At 42.0% G+C, this 24,261-nt stretch overlaps 1 protein-coding gene across 3 annotated transcripts in view; it reads right to left on the bottom strand.

Annotated features, from left to right (window-relative positions):
• tnfrsf21 (tumor necrosis factor receptor superfamily, member 21) overlaps window positions 1-24,261 on the bottom strand; it is a 210,674-nt gene that overhangs the window by 6,995 nt on the left and 179,418 nt on the right. For 2 of the 3 annotated variants that reach the window (XM_061704192.1, XM_061704193.1), the window contains 17 exons: window positions 23,970-24,044; window positions 23,742-23,759; window positions 23,502-23,654; window positions 17,419-17,589; window positions 17,285-17,332; window positions 16,872-17,066; window positions 15,137-15,229; window positions 13,719-13,825; window positions 13,580-13,638; window positions 13,366-13,505; window positions 13,071-13,286; window positions 12,790-12,993; window positions 12,563-12,718; window positions 12,295-12,473; window positions 2,978-3,142; window positions 1,496-2,893; window positions 1,361-1,402 (listed from right to left, as the gene is read on the bottom strand). In XM_061704192.1, coding sequence (XP_061560176.1) covers window positions 1,361-1,402; window positions 1,496-2,893; window positions 2,978-3,142; window positions 12,295-12,473; window positions 12,563-12,718; window positions 12,790-12,993; window positions 13,071-13,286; window positions 13,366-13,505; window positions 13,580-13,638; window positions 13,719-13,825; window positions 15,137-15,229; window positions 16,872-17,066; window positions 17,285-17,332; window positions 17,419-17,589; window positions 23,502-23,654; window positions 23,742-23,759; window positions 23,970-24,044 — 3,419 coding nt within the window. Of the gene's footprint in view, window positions 1-1,360; window positions 1,403-1,495; window positions 2,894-2,977; window positions 3,143-12,294; window positions 12,474-12,562; window positions 12,719-12,789; window positions 12,994-13,070; window positions 13,287-13,365; window positions 13,506-13,579; window positions 13,639-13,718; window positions 13,826-15,136; window positions 15,230-16,871; window positions 17,067-17,284; window positions 17,333-17,418; window positions 17,610-23,501; window positions 23,655-23,741; window positions 23,760-23,969; window positions 24,045-24,261 lie in introns of those variants that run through there. The other variant, XM_061704194.1, reaches the window with a different exon arrangement.

Raw genomic sequence — 24,261 nt, 5'->3', positions numbered from 1 at the left:
TGGTTACTGAAATAAATAAATTTAGAATGAGTAAATTTAGACTTTACACTGATCTGATCAGCTTGATCGGTATCGGCTGATTGGCTTTAATGTCATTATTCGCCGATCATGATCGGCTCCACAAAAGACATTTACTCCGCGTCACCATTGTGTACAGTATATTTGAATCCAAAAGCTAGCTTATTTTTTGCCTTGTCGCATGTCTTTTGACGTAGTACTGTAAATATCGGACCACCAATAAAGTTATATAAACAAAACAAAAACAAAAAAGTTGCCGTGTGAGACAGACAACACGTCTGAGGAAGACAACACCTAATGCCTGAATACGACTACAAGACAAATTTGGTCTTTCACGATTGCACTATATCAGACTACTGCAATTAAAATGTATTCTGATACCGCCGCATCCCGTCTTTTATGATCACTGGGCTTTATCTTGTCAACTCAAACGTGACCGGATACACTCGTTAACATGCCGACGACAACAACAATGGATCGCGCCGGGAGAGGACGTTCATTTAAGGATTGCTTGAGGTATGTTCACGTACTTTTAATACGATACGGCTCGCAATCAGGTAACAAAATGTGTTTAGTACAACCACTAATGGTTGTACTAAACATGCCGGAGTCCTGTCGAATCATGTTCTAAAGTTTGGGTGTGTGTGAAGTAATTTAATTACAATTAAGTAATTTAATTTCACTAAGTTAGGTGCTAACATAGTTTTTTAATGTATTTTTATTTATTTATTTCATTATTTCTGTCATGTTGTAATGTTGGTTTGACATGACTGATTAGAATACATGACCTGAAGAGAGAATACTTTTAAAGATACTCAGTATACAGAGAATACTTTTGAAGATACTCAGTATACAGTACACAAGTATATACAGTAAATTAACAAGTCATTTAAAGACACATTTCTCCATCTTGTGATCGGATCGGTGTTTGGTTATTGTTTTTTTTAAACTCGCTGATCGGTGATCGGGCCCAAAAATCCTGATAAGTGTAAAGCCTGAAAAAATTATATTTAAAGTATGGCACGAAAAGGCTACACTGCTGGGACCTGTGGCAGGGCACAACTCATTTGGGGGGACCACAGTAATGTCTTTGGGGGGGCGTGGCCCGTGCATGCCCCCCAATCCCATGACACTGACACTATTATGTATAAAACAGTAAAAAAAAAATTGGATTTTGATGGCATGGGACCTTTAATTATACAATCACATTCCGCTAATTAATCGATCAATCTTGGATACCAGAAAGCTCCTAAAAGTGTGATATTGTAATTCTTCCAGTACCTGAGTGGTGTACACCTAACTCGGCTAAACAATTTTGATAAGTGAAAATGACTGAAATTACCTTGGAATCCAGCAGCGTCCCAAACACTAAAATAAAGAAACCCTAAAAAAATACAAATTTTAAAACAAGACCAAAGTTACATCACACAAATTGTACATCCTAGAAAGACGATTAGGTTTGAAGAGAAGAACATACCTGGAGAGAATTGAAGAAGGCAAAAGCAATGTGGATCCCCTCATTTGTGGATGATATTATGGTTCCCACTCCCAAAGACCATGTGAGTCCAAATAAGGGAGTCAAAATGATCACACATCTGGCAACGACAACCAGTGTGTACTTTTCATCAGTAGTGGTTGCATCTCCTACACCTCTTCTCAGCATTTTGAACAAGACCACGATTGTAATCAAAATGTTTATAAAAACTACAGCCAATGCCGGTATCACCAAAGCCAGTAGGGCTTTGGTCTTATACCAATTCAGCCAACATGCATCTTCTTCCTTGATGTATCCTTTTCCTGGGGCAGTGACAGCAACAGTAATAACAGCTATTATAAGAGGGCACACGTAGCCCAAAACAAAGCCAATAGCCATCATGGTTGATTTGGACATATGGGAGAAGACCATGGCGGTTCGGTAGAACAGAAGAAGACCTGACACAAGCATCCAGAAGAAGAGAGCCAGGTAGAAAAAGTGCATAAAAAAAGTTGCTGTGGTACATGGTCCCAGTGGAACCTTATGGTCTTCTCCTGGGGTTTCAAGTGGGTTCTTGGCATAAGCAGCAGCAATTATGAAACAAATGTCTGCGATCAGCAAAGACAGGGCAGTGTTCACAATGCACATGTGGCGCATGAACGCAGTGCTGTTTCTAGTCAAGGCTTTCCAAACATATCCTTCAATAATGAGACATATGACGAGACTTGCCAGAGATATGCTGACTCCTATATATGTGATAATATCCAAAGCAACTCGTATTGATTCAGGGATATCTGTTGCCATCAGAATTGAGAAAGAGGTGAGGTGGTCACAGTTGCAGGTCACTGTATTGTTTATATCGGAAACTAACGTGCAACCCTCATCATCCCAAGCACCCAAATTGTCAAAAAGGGTGAAGTTCCAAAAGACGCACTGTGGATTCTGTGTCAGGGAGTCGTTCTGCTTTTTGAAACTCAGACTGACATTCTGAATCTCTGTTTTTACTCTGACAAGTGCCACTGCAGCATTAATGGTGTCATTAAAGGAAACAGATGTGCTGTTGGTATCTGTAAGGGTGCTGTTAAAACTGGCGTTCCGTGTTGGCAGGACATTATCGAGGGTGGAGAAAACAATGGTGGTGATGACGAGATTGGTACTGTTGGTGTTTGGAATATCAATGACAACGCTGGAGTTGAAGTCTGACATAAAGGAGTCATTGAACTTTGTTGTGTTGAGCAGAATTAATCCGGTTCTGATGGCAAACTCCCCATCTAATTCATCAGAGATAATCTCCATTGAATTAAGCAATTGTGAGCTGTCATTGCGGCGAGTTTCTCTCAGAAATTCCCAAGATTGTCTTGCATCGTCACCAACGAGGACGTCAACTGTTTCCAGCACATTCTACAAAAGAAGAAATATTTCCTGGTGTCTTTCAATATTGTATGATTATGCTGCATTGTAAATGATAATGAAAGGTCATCATACCTGCATGACAGTTTCATTCACTTTATTAGAAACAACGGCGATGGTATTCAGGATGTCAACAATAGCTGATATGGTTGCAGATGAATTCGTAATGTCTTGTTTTTCATTCTGGACGACATCATTAAGTTCTGCTACAAATTGTGGCACTTCCTCTTCAACCAAATCCTAGAAATTCAAGATTATAAACATTTTGGGAATTATGTAAATTTCTGTATTTATCAACCAACAAGCCCTTTGCTTGAGTCCAAAAACTAAACCCTCACAGCAGTCAACAATTTTAGGACTTGCTTGGCTAAAATTTATGAAAGACTCACCTTTCACTTTGACTGGGTATTTGACTCGACTTGACTTTCACTTAAACTACATGACTTGACAAGTCATTCTGTTTATAGTTGAAAATATGAATTTTCAAAATACGAGGTGTGTCAGAAACGTTTTGCAAAAGATTCATATTCCACCCAAACGTTTTACTCAAACTTTTTTGTTTACCCCTAAATGCGGCCCAGACAATCAACCAGCATGTCTACAAAGAGATCCGTGACATTTGCATTGTTCAGGGACAACTTGTGGCTGCTTCACCATGGCCACACCCCTGATCACAATACTCTGAGCATCCAACAGTTCCTGGGCGAAAAGAACATTGTGATGGGAACCACCCTATGCATCAAACCTGGTGTAGTGTGATTTTTTTTTCTTTCCTCTTTCTGAAGCCCAAGGGGGTCATCTAGGGCAGTAATTCTCAATTGGTGGGTCGCGGAACAATTTTAGGTGGGTTGCAAAATAAATTACATCTATTCCTATGCTGATTTTTCCAGTATAGTACAGAGGTCTTTGAATATCATGCAAGCAATATGCCTTTGGTGGGACCGCAAACTCATTTGAAATGAGCATTTAAAAATATAATATATTGGACATATGTTTTCAGAGGCTATTTTTAAACAAAACAATTCTCAATTGTTCTTAACTTCTATGAAAGTGGGTCACGTGTTTGCAACATTAGGAAAATGCATTGTTCTTAATTCATGGTTCTCATTTACGCACGTCTCACAACTGGTCCTGTAAATGATTGCCATGTCCTGAGCTTGTTTATTCTGTGTTGTCTGTTCTTGCTTTTTTTAAACTCTCCTGTTCATCTGCATCGCCCTGCAAAATGGTGGATCTGCATTCCTTTTGTGCAGGAAAAGTTTTACTGTGTAACAGGAGAGTTTGAAATACTCTCTTTGCTTATTTGTAATTTTTAAAATTATTCTGATGTTTATTGAAAACGCAGCCAGCCAGAAAAGGGTTTTAGGGGACAGACAGAGGGGGAGAGTGGACAAGGGGAAAAGGGGTGTGAATCACAACAGAGCAATGGTTAGACAGTCTAGATATTTGAGCACAAGTAACATTACAGCACTCAAATCGTGTTTTTATTTGTGGAGGGAGGGGTGGGGGGGGGGGGGGGGGGGGAGACACCCGGAGAGGACATTCAATAATATATATATGTTTAATATGTATAAAATATGACTTATTAGTTTTATACAACCTTCACATGCTTAATTGTTATGTTGTGACTACTAACTCTCTGCGCGTAATAATTGTTCCTAGTTATTTGTGATTACTAGTGCAGCTGGACATTGATAATTTTTTTGCTTTCCTTCTCTGTCTCTCTCACTTCGATATAACGAAGGGGTTTTCTGTCTTGGCTTCAGTAAGGGGTGACAACTCGTAACACCTGTACCTTTTCCTCTCTTTGCAAAGACTTCTTTCTTTTTTGTAATAAAAACCCACAAAGACAAGATTGCTTCCGTACTTACTCTGTCAGAAAAATATTTGCCAAAACAGAGACTCTCCGGACCAGTGACAGCACATTAGTCCTGCCCTTACCCAAGCATTAGGACGGGGGACTGCCTGGCTGACCTCCTGGATTGGCCATCACCTCGGTATTCCAAAAGGACCAGAACAGAGAATTACGGTAAAGAATTGAATAATGTTTGATTGTATAGTAGTGTATTGTGTATTTTGGTTGGAACAATCTTGTCTTTTGTATTGTGGTATTGGTATTATTGCTCACCCCACATTCCATTGGTAAAGTCTAGTTAAAGTCCAGGTTAAAGAGTCTAGTTAAGGTCTAGGTTAGCTCTGCCAGTTGAAGTTCAGGGATTAGGGTTTAGGTCCCCAACAATTTCGAAGACTTTCGAATATTGTGGGAAAAAAAGAGAAGCGCTTCTAAGAAAATGGGAGGAGGGAAGAGCAAAAAAGTATTACCAGTGTACACGTCACCTATCATGACCCATATGAGGGGAAAATATGGGGAAAAATCTATAGCGTGTGTGGAGAAGTGGATAGCTGAATATGGTTTCCATATTGAAACTGATAACTGTGTATCTCCTCCTGTGTCCCTGTATCCTCATTATTCTCGGGGACTTTAACAAAGCTAAACTCAACAATGAACTCCCTAAATACAAGCTGCACATTGACTGTCCCACCAGGGAAAATAACATTTTAGACCACTGCTATACTACGCTAAATAAAGCATACCGTGCAAAACCTCGTGCAGCCCTGGCCTCACCTGATCACTGCTTAATTCACTTAATACCAACATACAGGCAAGAACTTAAATGCGCGAAGCCTACAGTGAAAACAGTGAAAACGTGGACCAATGAAGCAAAGATGGAACTTCAAAGCTGTTTAGACTGCACAGACTGGGGTGTCTTTGAAAATTCAGCTGTCTGGATACGGACACTGTCACATCCTATATCAATTTCTGTGAAGAGGATTGTGTACCAACAAAGTAATTTCGCACATTCAATAACAACAAGCCGTGGTTCACTGCCAAATTTAAGCAACTTCGCCAAGCTAAGGAGGACGCATATCAAAGTGGGGACAGGGCCCTGTATAATCCAGCTGGAAACCTGCTGACTAAAGAAATTAACATTCCAAAGTTCGAAAAACAGTTTAGCGCTAATGACTCTAAATCAGTCTGGCATGCATTACAATCCATCCATCCATCCATCCATCCATTTTCTGAGCCGCTTTTCCTCACTAGGGTCGCGGGCGTGCTGGAGCATATCCCAGCTGTCATCGGGCAGGAGGCGGGGAACACCTTGAACTGGTTGCCAGCCAATCGCAGGGCACATACAAACAAACAACCATCCGCACTCACATTCACACCTACGGGAAAATTAGAGTCTCCAATTAATGCATGTTTTTGGGATGTGGGAGGAAACCGGAGTGCCCGGAGAAAACCCACGCAGGCACAGAGAGAACATGCAAACTCCACACAGGTGGGGCCGGGGATTGAATTACAAGCGACGATCCCCCCAAGATGAGAACAATAGCACACGAGCCAACAACTTGAATACCTTCTGCAGATTTGAGAACGACACTTTCACACCCTACACCCACCCGGCCGCACCACCGACCACAATCACACCTCTGACTTCTGCGTTGACCTTCCACGAACAGGATGTGAGACACATCTTCAAACAACAAAAGATTAACAAAGCGGCAGGCCCGGACCTTGTGTCCCCATCCTCCCTCAAAGGCTGCGCAAACCAGCTCGCTCCAGTCTTCACACAGATCTTCAATAGATCTCTGGAACTGTGCGAAGTACCATCCTGTTTCAAACGCTCCTCCATCATTCCAGTCCCCAAGAAACCTACAATCTCGGTTCTAAATGACTACAGGCCTGTCGCCTTGACATCTGTGGTCATTAAGTCCTTTGAACGTCTCGTGCTGGACCACCTCAAGAGCGTCACAGGTCCCCTGCTGGACCCCCTGCAGTTTGCCTACCGAGCAAACAGGTCTGCGGATGATGCAGTCAACATGGGACTGCACTTCATCCTAGATCACCTCGACAGTGCAGGGACCTACGCGAGGATCCTGTTCGTGGACTTCAGCTCAGCGTTCAACACCATCATCCGTGAACTCCTTTCCTCCAAAATTCTCCAGTCAGCGTCTCGCCTGCCATCTGCCATTTACAGCTTCCTGACGGGCAGGACACAGCAGGTGAGGCTGGGAGAGACTACCTCATCCACACGCAGTATCAGCACTGGGTCACCCTAAGGTTGTGTCCTCTCTCCGCTGCTCTTCTCTCTCTACACGAGCGACTACACCTCAACGCACCCGGGTATCAAACTCCTGAAGTGACACCACTGTCATCGGCCTCATCAAGGATGGTAACGAGTCTGCATATCAACAGGAAGTGGAGTGGCTGGAGCTGTGGTGCGGCCGACACAACCTGGAGCTGAACACGCTCAAGACTGTAGAGATGATCGTGGACTTCAGGAGGCATACTTCACTCACGCTGTCCAGCTGCCTTGTGTCACCCGTCGAGACCTTCAAGTTCCTGGGAATTACAGTCTCTCAGGACCTGAAGTGGGCGATCAACATCAACTCCGTCCTCAAAAAGGCCCAGCAGAGGATGTACTTCCTGCGGCTTCTGAGAAAGCACGGCCTACCACGGGAGCTGCTGATGCAGTTCTACACAGCGGTCATCAAATCAGTCCTGTGTTCTTCCATCGCAGTCTGGTTTGGTGTTGCTACAAAAAAGGACAAACTCCGACTGCAACGGACAGTCAAAACTGCTGAATGGATTGTCGGTACCCCCCTACCCACCCTTGAGGACTTGCACGCTGCCAGAACTAAGACAAGAGCGTGCAAAATCCTCTCGGACCATCCCCATTCCAGTCACCGGCTCTTCCGGCTCCTTCCCTCAGGTAGGCGCTACTGATCAATGCAAACTAGAACTCGCAGACATTGCAACAGCTTCTTCCCTCTTGCAATCAACTTCTTGAACAGCTCACATTTCAACATGCTGCCAATTTCTTTTGCCTGAGTTTGTTGTCACATTTCTGTCGAGCCAATTATATACTACTCGTGCACTCACCGTAGTAGTTGCTGCACTCTTTGCATATGTGTTGTTGACCAATACTGGCCACTCATGCCAGAGTAGCATCTGCCCCATTTGCAGACTGACTGAGGAGTATCTGCAACATTTGCACAATCAACATTGTCCCAGATTATTGCACTACTCATCACTTTAAACTGCATACACTCCTTGAAGTCTTGGCACCCTTTGCACAATGGTCATTGCACCGAACTATTGGGAGATTAATCATCCGAACTGCTCTAAGTGCTAGAGGACTCTGCATCTTTTTGCAAAATTGTCAAAAAAATTAATAAATTGTACCGGCATTACCAGATAACTAGCAACCCTTTATTGCTCAGTTACTGTTTTTCTTAATGTCTTTATGTCTCAAAAGTGTTCTCTGTCAAATGACTGTCTGTTGTCTTACTAGAGCGTCTCCAACTACCGGAGACAAATTCCTTGCGTGTTTTTTGGACATACTTGGCAAATAAAGATGATTCTGATTCTGATGCACGACCTTTGTCTCTAATTCCTCTCTGAACAATTCCCAAACTCTTCTTGATACTACCTGTCTTCCCTTTATGTCAGCACCTGTTGTCTTTTGAGGGCGTGTACTGGCTTTGCGGACACAGTGCAAACAATAGACTCGTTCCCGATTGGTCAGGTTGATGCGCTCCTGTTGCTTTAACAGACCACTTGTACATTATCTCTGCCAAATGTCATTCCCGTCGTCGTAGACAAGCCCAATTTAAGGAACATGATGCAGTTTGGGGCACATATGTCCCAACTGATCACAAGGTTTGGAGTACAGGTACTAAGATATTATACTCACTATTTCCTCAAATTGGGGCGGGCAAATTGATGTTACGATATGAAACGTTTTTCTAGTTTTGTTAACAATAACCTGACCATTCTTGCCCTCCAAAACCGCAACACTGGATCTACGAATGGCTTTTCAAGGCGGTGTTTGTACTCTCTTGAACCAAACCTGTTGCAAATACATTCCTGACAGCGCTGTTGATACAGGCATCATAGCCAGTGGCATTCAAAATCTCACGACACTTCGCGATGCCATTGCCAGCGAGGAGCTGTTCCATTCGAATTGGTTCACTGGACTTGGACAGCAAAGTTGGCTGTATCGCTTTACACTTATGGTTTGTATCGCATTGCTTGTTCTCTTTTTCATGTCCTGTTGTTTGGTCCCTTTGATAAAATCTCTAGTTTCTCGCATGATTGACACAGCATTTGTTCACAATGCACAATTTCACTATTCAGTCTCTGACGAACATTTTCCTGACCTCTTCCCTCGATCCGACTGCCTGGATGACATTGGCAACTTAAATGATGACCATGGTTCATATTCCTCAGCCTAACTCTGTTGCATGACTGACTACAACCCGCTTATGAAGCATTTTCTTAAACCTGAGGTGTGAAATTCTGGATGACTGTAGGGTTATTTTGTTAATGCATATCATTTTTTCAGTTTCATGCAAATGCCTGTGTGGCGTTTGCATGTTCTCCCCGTGCCTGCGTGGGTTTTCTCCGGGCACTCCGGTTTCCTCCCACATCCCAAAAACATGCATTAATTGGTGACTCTAAATTGCCCGTAGGTGTGACTGTGAGTGCGAATGGTTGTTTGTTTGTATGTGCCCTGCGATTGGCTGGCAACCAGTTCAGGGTGTACCCCGCCTCCTGCCCGATGACAGCTGGGATAGACTCCAGCACGCCCGCGACCCTAGTGAGGAGAAGCGGCTCAGAAAATGGATGGATGGATTTTAATCATTAGTGTTTTGCAATATGTAATAATTTTTAGCTTGATTGATTTTTGCTATTCCATTTTTCATTTGTGTTTTGATCATTTGTGTTTAACAATATGTGATATGTGATTAATCATGGATTGATTAATATAATCAAAAGTGGGGTGCTGTGTAAGAAAAATTAAGTTTAATATATATCAAATCTTACTTATTAGTTTTATACAACCTTCACATGCTTTATTGTTATGTTGTGACTACTAGCTCTCTGTGCGTAATGTTCCTAGTTATGTTGTGACTATTAGTGCAGCTGGACATAAATAATTGTTTGCTTTCCTTCTCTGTCTCTCTCACTTCGATATAACAAAGCGGTTTTCTGTCTGGGCTTCAGTAAGGGGTGACAACTCGTAAGACTTGTAGGTTTTCCTCTATTTTGTAATAAAACCCCACAAAGACAAGATTCCTTCCTTACTTATTCTGTCAGAAAAAGATTTGCCAAAACAGTGTCCTCCCCCGCCCCACACTGCCCTCCCCCAACAGATGGGTGTATGATGCATTAAAACTGGAGGACCGGCAGTGCAGAGAAGGGCGGGAGGGGGGTGCGAGGGAGGCAACCAGACCCGAAACCAGCACAGATGTGCCACCACCCGGCCCGGCGCCCGCCTCATCAGGCCTCATGCCAGTTCCCAGGGGACCCTGAATGAGATGTGAACGTGTCCAATGTGCGAAATATGTACAGTGTGAGTAATCACCTGCCATTTAGCCTCTTCTAAAAAATAGTACGCTGGACGCTTCCATGTTAGCAAGCTATAGACTCATCTCAAATCTTCCTTTCATAGCCAAGATTGTTGAGAAAGTTGTTTTTAATCAACTCAGTAAAAGCTTGAATTTAAATGGACTTTTTGACAAATTTCAATCAGATTTCCGAACTCATCACAGTACAGAATCTGCTCTTATCAAAGGGCTAAATGATATAAGGCTGACTCGGCAAAGGTGTCAATTCTGGTCTTGCTGGATCTCAGTGCGGCTTTTGATATGGTAGATCATAATATACTGCTGAACAGGTTGGAAACATGGGGAGGACTAAATGGAACAGTCCTTAAATGGTTCAGGTCCTACTTGGAGGAAAGGAGTTATTTTGTAACCATTGGAAGTGTTCAATCTCATCAAATGGCAATGATCTATGGGGTCCCTCAAGGGTCAGTTCTTGGACCCCTCCTGTTCAGCCTCTATATGCTACCCTTGGGTTAAATTCTTTAGAACTTTAATTTTGACTGTCATAGCTATGCAGATGATACACAGTTACTGTATATCTAGCATTGTCTCCTGATGACCATAGTTCAATTGAGGTGTTGTGTCACTGTCTAAAACAGATAAATAACTGGATGAGCCAAAATGGTCTTCAATGAAACCACAACAAAACTGAGATAATTGTTTTGGCAACAAAAGAAAAGAGGATTGCTGTTTGTAAATACCTGGAGTCACACTCTTTAAAAACCAAAGACCAAGTCAGAAACCTTGATGTACTAATAGATTTCGACCTGACTTTCAACAGTATATCAAATCCATGACTAAAACTGCTTTCTGCCATTTAAAGAACATATCCAGAGTGAAGGCTTGCATGTGCCAAGCAGACCAGGAGAAGCTCATTCCTGCTTTTATGTCAAGTAGACTTGACTGTTGTAATGGTCTTCTGACTGGATTCCCTAAAAAGAGCATTAAACAGCTGCAGCTCATTCATAATGCAGCGGCTCGGTTTCTGACAAGAACAAAGAAGTCATATTACTCCAATTCTAAAGTCTTTACACTGGCTCCCAGTCAGCTTCAGAATATATTTTATAATTATGCTACTGGTCTATAATCACTAAATGGTTAAGGTACTGAATACATGAAAGAAATGCTAATGGGATATAAACCCAGAAGGGCTCTTCACATATTGGGAAGAGCCTATTGATGAAGCTCTGTATCTGTTTTGATGTCTTCTTCAGTGTTGACACAGGGTCATGAAACCTCTTAGCCAATGTGGCTAAACAGTATAAAAATCTCTTAGCCACATTTGTGTATAGTTAGCCACAACATCACGTGTTTATGTGGCCAAATCTTTAGCTACACTTAGAGAGTCCTCTTCACTGGGAACTAAGCATTATTCACTAAACACAAGACACAAGTGTCCTCTCTTTCCTCCCTCCCCTCTCTGTCTTCAGCACCTGTCATCAATTAGCCTCAGCACCGCTGGTGTATATAAGCCTGCCTGTTCCCGGACATCCTCGCCAAAGAATTGCAGCCTCTCCTAGCGGTACCATGGCCCACCTTACTCAAGTAAGCCACTTAACGCCTTGTTCCCCTGTTAACTCCTGTGTCTCCTCGTTCTCAGTGCTCCCCTGTGTTCCTGACCCACGTCATTCCTGCCAGCCGCCTGTTCTGTCCACTGTCTGCCATCTGTCCACGCCGCCGCCTGCCAACACATCCAGGACCACCTCCATAACCTTGCCTCAATAAACTGTTCATCATTTTACATCTGCCTCCGCCTGCTCTTGGGTCCAGCTACTCCCCACACGTGACAGTGTTGAGATGATTCACTTATTTGATAAGAAGTATGGAGGAAGTGACGAGAGACGATGAAGTCTTGGATTTCTGCTCAGACTATTCTCCCCTTTACTCATATACTGGTATGAAGAGGGAAATACTGTATGTTGAATTTGATCACCTACCTCAGATTCGATTAGCAATTCCTTAATTTCAGTCACAATGCAATTGTCTTCCAAAAGACTCCATTCCCCTGTATCCCTGCATATTGCTGTCCTGTTCCCCTCTTGACCAGGATCACATGCTATGGTTGCGTTGTCACCTGGTCGTCCGTTCCCATACAGTGAATTACTACATACGAAATCTTTAGGGAAAAATAATGTTATTTTTACACAAAATATGGTAATAATAGTTCATAATAAGGGAAAGTAGTGTTTAAAATGTTTCTCTTACTGGCATTAAAAATGATCATTGTTGTTGTCTCTTCAAATTCTTCTGCTTCATTTAGTACTCTACATGTAAATCTCAATTCTCGGGGTGATGAATCTCTGCAGCCACTCAAACTGTATTTGTACAAAATGCAGTTGCTTTCTCCATCATTATTTGTCTCTGTGAAAATTTTAAAATATTGCTTGGAAAAATGGCAAGGCAAGGTGGTGAACTTTTCATTTCTGGTTTACCTGAGTTTAAAGTACTGGTGCCCTGAAACCACCTGATAGTATAGGTTGACTGCACACAACACTGAAGTGGATGTGTCTCTCCATCTGCACACTTAACATTGACTTTACCCGATGTTTTCACATTTGGAGCTTGTCTGATTTTTGCTGAATTTCCCATTTGCAGAAAAGTCAGAGCACTGGCCATCATATTACATTCATAAAGACCTGTTAAACGACAAAGAGGTTGAATAATTATCCGGCTTTATTGTAATTCAATCATCAACAAATGTTAGTTTGCTTACCAGCATCAGCAAGAATCACGTTATTAATTATTAGATTGGATACTGTAGCAGTTACAATTATTTGAATTCGTCCACTATCTTTGATTTCCCGTCCATTTAATTTCCATTTAGCTTCAGTGATCCTTCCCAAATTAATACCCTCAGAAGTGGGATCACATGTCAATGTCATTGACCTTCCAGTATATGTCACAGTTGGAAATGTGATTTCAGTTGAACCTTTGGAAAACATATATGAAGCAATTACAAGTTGGATAAAGTTACCAAAAAAAATAAATAAATAAATGGTGAAACTTACTATGGTAACGGGCAGTGACAGGGCCAAGGACAGGAGCAATGTCTTTCATTGCTTCAGGGAGTCCTTGATTCACCTTAGTAAGTTTCTCAGTGTCAATTTGTGATGTTTCAACAACAAAATCTGCAATCACACTTCCTGGACTGTAAGAAGAAACATAAGCAACCATTGAGACCTTTTTTAAACAAATTTCTGACTGTGTTTGTGCCATGTTTACCTGAAAGCCATCACAAAAACATTAATGAATCCTGCGAGTCCTCCATATTGGCCACGTAACTGTGAGTGAGAGTCAACATTAGGACTTGGACAAGTAAAAATACATGTACAAAAGACATGTTCGTACTCCTAGGACCTACCACATTAATGATTTGAGACTCAAAGTTCTTGTAACCAGAGCTTGTTTGATCGCTCAATTCTGACGTGTACTCTTTTTCGAACTTGATGGACATTTCTAAATTGAATACTGTTGAGAGAGAAAAAAGAGACAAAAGAGTAGACAAGTGGATAACAATATTATTATGATTATCTGTCACAAATATAAGTAAATACAAAAGAGAAACCAATCTGTGTTTTGAAGCGTAGGCTGATTTTGGCAATTTCTTCTCCATGTTCAACCCTTGCTGATTTTTCTTACTGTCTATCTTGCAGAGGCATACAGTGGGGGTGATTTCAGAGCCTGCTCTGCTGGCTTAATCCTTTTCAAAAGCACTGACCTGAATTTATAACTTACATAAAATTGTATCAATATATTACAGTCAATATATACAGTCTCTTGTATTCATTTCATAGTGTGTCTTGGCTGAGCAGCCTCCAGTCGTTTAAGGGTTACCTTTTTGGGGTCCACTCACATTTCAGTTTCTCTGTGCGTTGTCATATGATTGCAATCTTCCCAGGGCCTTCAGACTCAAGATTGCTGGCCGATCTTTTTTTTACTAATCTGAACCAATCAGATTTCAGATTCAATAAGATTCAATAAACAGCGCCACAGAGCAGGCCCCCGGTGACGTTAAAAATTTTCCGTCGTCTGAGTGGTTTAGAGCTACTCGAGTGGATTTTCCCTACATAACACTATGTGAAGCTGGCGGCTGAGCAAAATGACGAACATGATGGAAATTATGATTAAAAATTCAATTTCAAGGCAGACATTTTAAGACAAACTGGACGTGACAGTAAGTCGGACGATGCTTGAAGCTGGCTGGCTTGTTTTCAACCCAGTAAAGAATTTATTCGCCCCTTCAACAACTATGTGGCTCGCACGGATGACGTGGGAGACAGGGGTTTGGTAGGGTTCTTCCCCATGATGTATATCCATCAAAGGGGTGAGGGGGGTGGTCCATTTGACTGCTAGCGAAGGTCCACGTCTGAAATGCACAGCCCGCCACTGCTATCACAATATCTGTGACATGTTGTGGCAGGCAAGGCGCTGCTGAATCCTGGAGGCTGAAAAGGCGCACTACAGTTCCACGGATTCCAGTACATTCCCTCCCAGCTTGTGATCACGGTATGACAAATTTTTCAGGGTACAGTACGCTGGGCAGCTTTGGAACAAGTTTGTGGCCACTTGTAGATTCAAATGAAACTCGCCAACTGGCTCTATACCCCCTCCAGAATCGGTATCAGAGCACGTCTTACGTGCAGAAGGTCCAATACTTCCACTCAATAACTGTTTCATAATATTTATTTTTCAACAACAATCTCTTGTACCAAATAATGCAAAAGCATGCATTTCTTACTTTTATCAAAAGAAAATAATAAATCATAATGTATACTACACCTGTTATTTCAGGAGTGGTCTTCAAGGTTGTACTGGTGGTGGTGGTGGAGGTTTTCGTAGTGGTAGCCTTCGTGGTAGTTGTAGTCTTGTTTACTGTGGTGATTTGTTTAGTCATTACGTTTGCTGGAAATGACTCAGGTTAAACAATACTAATTGAAATGGTTCAGTATGTTATTAGTTCAAAATGAAAATAATTAATAAGAATGTATTGTAGCGGACACACCATTAAAAGATGACACCCAGCATCCCAGTCTCGGGCTACCGCTGCTCTCCCCGCTGAGGTAGACGACCACGGAGTTGCGAGATTTACTTTGCATACAGACGCTAAGTGAATTACCAGCACCAGGAGCATCAAACCGGAGACAAAAGACACCTAGTTTTACACCAGAACGCTAAATTAATTAACTTCCACCACCAGCCAGCCCGGAGAGCCATCTCCGCCCTGCTGTGTGCCGCGCCACTTGCCACTGGACAATGGACGGGGTACTCGTGACACCCACAGGTTTTCGGGGGCCTGAGCACACCCCGTGGGGACGAAAGCGGGCACTCCACGTCCGCTACGAACGTCTTGCGAGCAGACACCCAGGCTCCTGCCATCCTGCCTGGGAGCTTTTTGTGCTCCCTTTATCCTTTTTCTTCCTCTTTTCCACCAAATCCACCTGTTCCCCGTGCGGACCAGTCCGGCTGAACGCCCGGAAGCTCGACCTGGCTGGCTCAATCGTGTTTAAGACACGTAAGTCCAACATTGCGGTCGACTAAAAGTACAGATTAGTGCATATTTGGGTTTTAAATTAACGAGAACAAGAATCCCCAGCTATATGCATTGTCACTACACGCTCATTCTACCAATCTCACATCAGTCAGTTTCCTTTGCCAATGTTCGTCCGTACTTTGTTTGTATCGTGTTTTTGTGTATTGCTTCCCTGTAGATTCCCTATGTTAGATCATGAAAATTTCCATAAAATTCATTACCTGCATTGTCGTGTGTGTTTGGGTTCGAGGAAAGAAACCTTTGGCCGTCTAGAACTCTTACCAAAATTTTAGAAAGTGTAGCAACCTTCAGATTACGAGACTGATAAAAAGGTTTCTCGTCACTTTCCCTCAATTTTATCCGCATAAAAAGTGACGTGGTGCCCCTTTTACTAGGAAATAGCTTAATTTATAATGCTGTAATTTAAAATTACGCTAAATTGGAAGTAACGCAGGCGTCACTTCCAGCTCATTCTTTTCTCCTAAATTAATTACATTGTTATTTAACCTGTATACGCTACAGTATACTACACCTCTTTTTTCAGAAGTGGTTGTCAGGGGATCCGAAACAGTTGTACTGGTGCTGGTGGAGGTTTTAGTAGTGGAATTCGTAGTCTTTTCTGATACTGTAGTGTTTACTATGGGGATTTGTTGAGACATTATATTGTCTCAGTTTAAACATAGTACCTATTGAAACGGTTCAGTATGTTATTTGTTATTGCTGTGTTGTTAATGTGATATATTTGAATTTACCTGTTGTCGGTGAAGCTGTTGTAGAAGAAATCTGATATTTAGTAGGAAGTATTGATAAAAAAAATTTAATTAAGTTAATCAACTTAGGAAACTGAGACGTTTGAAAACCAGCTTTTGGAGACAATAACTGCCCATTACACAAACTTCATGCAAAGGAATCAGCTTTTTGTGTAACATGCATTTCTCTGTGATAAACACCAGTTTACAACACAATATACATATAGGCTCTTACTTGTTTCTCTTGTTGTTGTTGGTAGTGTTTGAGTTGTCGTAGTATTTTTAATAGTTGTTGTTGTTGTTGATAGAGCTGTCGTAGTATTTATTACAGTTGTTGGTGTTGATATAGTTGTCGTAGTATTTGTTACAGTTCTTGGTGTTGATAGAGTTGTCGTATTTGTTACAGTTGTTGGTGTTGATAGAGTTGTAGCTGTAAAAAAGATTAAGCATTCGTATAATCATGTGCGAAGCAATGTAATATAATTTTTGTGTTATGTTGGTCATGTATAAACAATAATTAAATACAGCATAAATCAAAACATAACCTCCTGTCTCATGCTGGAGGATTTCTTTCCCCATGGAGCTACAGAAATATTTGCTTAACATTGTTAAAAAAAAAAAAAAAAAAAAAAAAGCTCTCTCACTTACACATTGTAGGAAAAGTAGCTGTTGTTGTGCTGGGACAGAAAGTATCGTCTCCAAGAAAAAAAAGAGAAATCATAAATACAACTTAATAACCAAAATGGATATTGATGTCTATGAAACAATTTAACATTGCTTACTGTGTTGATCAGCAGGTTGGCAATATTGTCCACCAGGAGGAATAGCATTGATGCATCCACATGTGTTATTTGTGATGTTGTCACATAATCCATACATGAAACACTGGTCACATGACCAACGGTAATGATCCTCACATCGGCACTGGAAACCATTACTGCTTGGACTGCAAACTGGAAATTATAACACAGATCTAGCTAACTAAGGACCACCTTCATATCCTCCTTCAATCATCTATTTTCAAATTATACTCAAATTTTTACAAATTCCAAGTTAAATTGGACGTTTAGGGCAATTTGGATGCCCGTTATCGACCCATCCATTTTCTAACCATGTCCTCGTTAAGGTCACGGGTGAGCTGGAGCCTCTCCCCGCTGACTTTGGGCAAGAGTTGGAGCACATATAGTTAAACAACCATTTAAACTTTTATTCACTCCGGTGGGAAATTTAGAGTCGTCAATTAAGATAACATTATTTTTTTTTGGAATGTGGGAAAAAGTCAGACTACTGTGAAAAAACAGAACATTCAAACTCCACACAGCAGGGTCTTATCCAAAATTTGAAACCGGGACATCTCAACTGAGAGGCACACATGCTAAACACAACGCCTATAAACTAATCGCTAAGAACAATGCCAAATAACTCACCATAAATAAAGTATAGCACAGCGGAGCCTCGATGTAACGGATAACTAAAGTTACAATAACTTTGTACTGTACTGGGCGTTTTAGGGCACATAAACGTACAACCCAAATTCCAATGAAGTTGGGACGTGTTAAACAAATAAAAACAGAATACAATGATTTGTAAATCATGTTCAACCTATATTTAATTGAATACACAACAAAGACAAGATGTTTAATGCTCAAACTGATAAACATTATTGTGTTTAGCAAATAATCATTAACTTCGAATTTTATGGCTTCAACACGTTCCAAAAAAGCTGGGACAGGGTCATATTTACCACTGTGTTACATCACCTTTTCTTTTAACAACAATCAATAAACGTTTGGGAACTAAGGACACTAATTGTTGAAGCTTGGGAGGTGGAATTATTTCCCATTCTTGCTTGATATACAGCTTCAGCTGTTCAACAGTCCGGGGTCTCCGTTGTCGTATTTTACGATTCATAATGCACCACACATTTTCAATGGGAGGCAGGTCCCATTGAAAACTGCAGGTAGGCCAGTCTAGTACCCGCACTCTTTTACTACGAAGCCACGCTGTTGTACCACGTGCAGAATGTGGTTTGGCATTGTATTGCTGAAATAAGCAGGGCGTCCATGAAAAAGACGTTGCTTGGATGGCAGCATATGTTTCTCCAAAACCTGTATGTACCTTTCAGCATTAATGGTGCCTTCACAGATGTGTAAGTTACCCATTCCATTGGCACTAACACAGCCCCATACCATCACAGATGCTGGCTTTTGAACTTTGCGTCCATAACAGTCCGGATGGTTCTTTTCCTCTTTGGTCCAGAGGACACGACGTCGACAATTTCCAAAAACAATTTGAAATGTGGACTCGTCGGACCACAGAACACTTTTCTACTTTGCATCAGTCCATCTAAGATGAGCTCGGGTCCAGAGAAGACGGCGGCGTTTCTGGGTGTTGTTGATAAATGGCTTTTGCTTTGCATAGTAGAGTTTCAAGTTGCACTTACAGCTGTAGCGCCAAACTGAATTTACTGACATTGGTTTTCTGAAGTGTTCTATCACCAACTTTCGCAAATCCGCTCAGTTTTTTCCCCGAGTTACTCACCGGAGCGGCATGGAGACGGAAGCGGCGCCACAGAGGGAAACGGACCGGCATTCAGGTGAAACTCCGCAAGAGAGGACACAGATTGGCGTTCCCGTCGATCCACCTCGCGAATGTACGCTCCCTACCCAACAAAATGGACGAGCTTCATCTTCTGTTAAAGACCAGTAAAGACTTCGGACGTTCCGTGGCCATGTGCTTCACGGAGACCTGGCTTTGTGAGGCTGTACCCAATGGCGGCGTCATGCTTCCCGGCTTCCTCATTCATCGAGCGGACCGCGACATGGAATCATCGGGGAAAACAAAGGGCGGCGGGATATGCCTCTATATCAACGAAAAATGGTGTACGGACGTCACGGAGCTCAGCACACACTGCAGCCCGCATTTGGAGTCGCTATTTTTAAACTGTAAACCATTCTACTCGCCACGTGAGTTTGCATCGTTCATACTGGCTGGAGTCTACATATCGCCTCAAGCTAACACGAACGCCGCACTGCTAACGCTCGCCGAACAAGTCAACGAAATTGAAAAAAAACACCCGGACTCAGCCCTCATTATTCTCGGGGACTTTAACAAAGCTAAACTCAACCACGAACTCCCTAAATACAAGCAGCACATCAACTGTCCTACCAGGGAAAATAATACTTTAGACCACTGCTACACTACGGTAAAAAACGCATACCGTGCTATACCTCGTGCAGCCCTGGGCTCGTCTGATCACTGCTTAATTCAAGAACTTAAATGCGCGAAGCCTACAGTGAAAACAGTGAAAAAGTGGACCAATGAAGCAAAGATGGAACTTCAAAGCTGTTTAGACTGCACAGACTGGAGTGTCTTTGAAAATTCAGCTGGCAGCCTGGATGAATATACGGACACTGTCACATCCTATATCAGTTTCTGTGAAGAGGTTTGTGTACCAACAAAATCATTTCGCACATTCAACAACAACAAGCCGTGGTTCACTGCTAAACTTAAGCAGCTTCGCCAAGCTAAGGAAGACACATATCAGAGCGGGGACAGGGCCCTGTATAATCGAGCTAGAAACCAGCTGACTAAAGAAATTAACATTGCAAAGAGGATCTATGCAGCAAAGTTGGAAAATCAGTTTAGCGCAAACGACTCTAAATCAGTCTGGCATGCATTCCAATCGCTGACTAATTACAAGCGACGATCCCCCCCAAGCTGAGAACAATAGCACACTAGCCAATGACTTGAATACCTTCTACTGCAGATTTGAAAAGGACAGTTTCACACCACACACCCACCCGGCCGCATCCGCGACCACAATCGCACCTCTGACTTCTGCGTTAAACATCCATGAACAGGATGTGAGACGCATCTTCAAACAACAAAAGATTAACAAAGCGGCAGGCCCGGACCATGTGTCCCCATCCTGCCTCAAAGTCTGCGCGGACCAGCTCGCTCCAGTCTTCACTCAGATCTTCAATAGATCTCTGGAAATGTGCCAAGTTCCATCCTGTTTCAAATGCTCCACCATCATTCCATTCCCCAAGAAACCTGCAATCTCGGGTCTGAATGACTACAGGCCTGTCGCTATGACATCTGTGATCATGAAGTCCTTTGAACGTCTCGTGCTGGACCACCTCAAGAGTGTCACAGGTCCCCTGCTGGACCCCCTGCAGTTTGCCTACCAAGCAAACAGGTCTGCGGATGATGCAGTCAACATGGGACTGCACTTCATCCTAGAACACCTCGACAGTGCAGGGACCTACGCGAGGATCCTGTTCATGGACTTCAGCAGGTCAGGCTGGGAGAGGTCACCTCATCCACACGCAGCATCAGCATTGGGGCGCCCCAAGGTTGTGTCCTCTCTCCGCTGCTTTTCTCTCTCTACACGAACGACTGCACCTCAGCGAACCCGACTGTCAAACTCCTGAAGTTTGCAGATGACACCACTGTCATCGGCCTCATCAAGGACGGTGATGAGTCTGCATATCGACAGGAAGCGGAGCGGCTGGAGCTGTGGTGCGGCCGACACAACCTGGAGCTGAACACACTCAAGACTGTAGAGATGATCGTGGACTTCAGGAGGCATGCTTCGCCACAGCTGCCCCTCAAGTTGTCCAGCTGCCTTGTGTCAACCGTCGAGACCTTCAAGTTCCTAGGAATTACAATCTCTCAGGACCTGAAGTGGGCGACCAACATCAACTCCGTCCTCAAAAAGGCCCAGCAGAGGATGTACTTCCTGCGGCTTCTGAGAAAGCACGGCCTGCCACGGGAGCTGGTGAGGCAGTTCTACATGGCGGTCATCGAATCAGTCCTGTGTTCTTCCATCACAGTCTGGTTTGGTGCTGCTACAAAAAAGGACAGACTCCGAGTGCAACGGACAATCAAAACTGCTGAAAGGATTGTCGGTACCCCCCTACCCACCCTTGAGGACTTGCACGCTGCCAGAACTAAGACAAGGGCATGCAAAATCCTCTCAGACCCTCCACACCCCGGTCACCAGCTCTTCCAGCTCCTTCCCTCAGGTAGGCGCTACCGATCAATGCAAACTAGAACTAGTAGACATTCCAACAGTTTCTTCCCTCTTGCAATCAATTTCTTAAACAGCTAACCTATAATTCCATTACAATAAGCTGGCAATTTTTTGACTTGAGCTCGTTGTTACATTTCTGTGGGGCCAATTATGTATTACTCGTGCACTCACTGTGGTTGTCTCGCCATGCTTCACTATTTGCATATACTGGCCACTCATGCCAGAGTAGAATCTGCTCCATTTGCACACTGATTGGGGAGTATCTGTAACATTTGCACAACCAACATTGTCCCAGATTATCACACTAGTCGTCACTTTAAAACGCATACACTCCTTGAAGTCTCAGTGCCCTTTGCACAATGGTCATTGCACCGGACTATTGTAATATTAGTCATTCGCACTGCTCTAAGTGCTAGAGGACTCTGTATCTTTTTGCACAATTGTTTTTTGTCAATGTCTTTATGTCTCCAAAATGTTATGTAAATTGACTTTCTGTTGTACGAGAGCGGCTCCAACTACCGGAGACAAATTCCTTGTGTGTTTTGGACATACTTGGCAAATAAACATGATTCTGATTCTGATTCTGACCTGTCCCATCTTTTTTGGAAATGTTGCAACCATAAAATTCTAAGTTCATGATTATTTGCTAAAAACAATAAAGTTTATCAGTTTGAACATTAAATATCTTGTATTTGTAGTGTATTCAATTAAATATAGTTTGAACATGATTTGCAAATCATTGTATTCTGTTTTTATTTATGTTTAACACAACGTCCCAACTTCATTGGAATTGGGGTTGTATTACAAATACCATACATACAACATTTACGAATGAACATTTATCTGACAGGGCTGAGTGTAGGTTACTGTATGCACATTTGCTGTGAGTTATAAAAATACATGGTATTAACCTCATGGGATGATCAGAGTCAGCCACATGTGCTCCCACCACCCCTTAAAGAGCAGTGTCACCCATGATTGCAGCGACTCTCTCCTCAAACAGGGTGAAGCCTCCGCATCGGTTCTTCCGCCTTTATTTGGCCACACTTTGGCGGTGGGCAGCTGTCCTCCGCTTCACGTCCACCTTAATGTCTGACCATTACTATTTTAGTTCAGTGTGTGTGCGCTGATCCAACCCCACAGCCGCACACACACTGTCCCATTCACTCCTCTTTCGCGTGTTGTTAATGCTGGAGGACAACGTGCCAAAGAGGATTTTCTTGCGCACCTCCAATCTCATTGAGCAACTTCACATTCAGAAAAAATATTTTTCTTCATTACCTTGCTCATTTTCCTTTTTTTCCTGATCATGCAGAGATCGGGATCTCAGGTGCATTTCAAATTATTACACACAACTTAATTTTTAGTTTATTTGTATGGATTACTTAGGTTGTTCCTAACATCTGGTGAAATTTTCATGTCAATAGCACCTTTGGAAATATATTTATTGGAAAAATTATGGTGACGTGTTAAAGCGGCAGTGTGTGTATATATATATTATTATTAATCAGTTTATTTGAAAGGGGACAATGCAATTTCATAAAACACATGAAATACACATGGTTAAAATAGCCAGAATTAGCCAGAAGGCTAGTTTTCATCTGTAGTCCCCTGGCCTTGATGTAAAAAAGCAGTAAAATACATCTACAAGACAATATAATATAAAACAGGATACATAAAGACTTACTATTAAGAGAGAATAAAACCACAAATCATTTGATCATAACAAAAAAAAATAAAAAAAAATATATATATATATATATATATATATATATATATATATATATATATATACATACATATATATCAAATACAGTATATATTTACCTGTAGTTATGTTGATATCAGAGATGTTTGAGTAGTTGTTGATGCTGATGGGAAAACTGATATTTCTCAGAATGTTCCTAACCAGGGTTGTCACACTCATTTCTGTGGTGCTGAGCTCAATAGAAATGAGGTATTCATAAACAAATGGAGGAGCTGTAAGGAGAACACAAACAAAAATCTTTGTCTCCAACACCAATTTTTCAACATTCTTTTTAACAAATATTGTCTAGTTACACTTACATGTTGTTTCTGGTGGAACTGTTGTAGAAGCATCCCATGTTGAAAAGGAAGTATTGAAAAAGCAAAATTGTTACTCAACTAAGGAAACAGGGAAGTTTTGTTTAAATGCCCATTACACAAATTCCACGCTAATGAATCACCTCTTTGTGTAACATTTATATATATATATTTATCTGTGATTAAAACCAATTTACAACATAATATATCATATGTAAAGTAGGTTCTTACTTGTTACAGTTGTTCGCGTTGTTGATAGAGTTGTCGTTGTATTTTTTACAGTTGTTGGTGTTGATTGAGTTGTGTCTGTAAAAATATTGAGCATTATTATAATTAGTGATCCATCAAAATTTAGGCCGCCGAAAACTTTCAGCCGAAAATATCCCAAAAGTCAATTTTCTGTTCCGGACCAAAATACTTTTCACCGAAATGAAACATCCAAAATAACGCCACGTTGAATACACTGACAGCTGGCACACGTGTACACTTCAGACTAAATAATCTATATAAGCTATAACCAAGC

This window comes from Phycodurus eques, chromosome 18 (genome assembly GCF_024500275.1).
Source record: "Phycodurus eques isolate BA_2022a chromosome 18, UOR_Pequ_1.1, whole genome shotgun sequence".
Taxonomy (NCBI): domain Eukaryota; kingdom Metazoa; phylum Chordata; class Actinopteri; order Syngnathiformes; family Syngnathidae; genus Phycodurus; species Phycodurus eques.
Note: the sequence above shows the minus strand (reverse complement) of the source record. Positions and strands in the feature narration are given on the sequence as shown.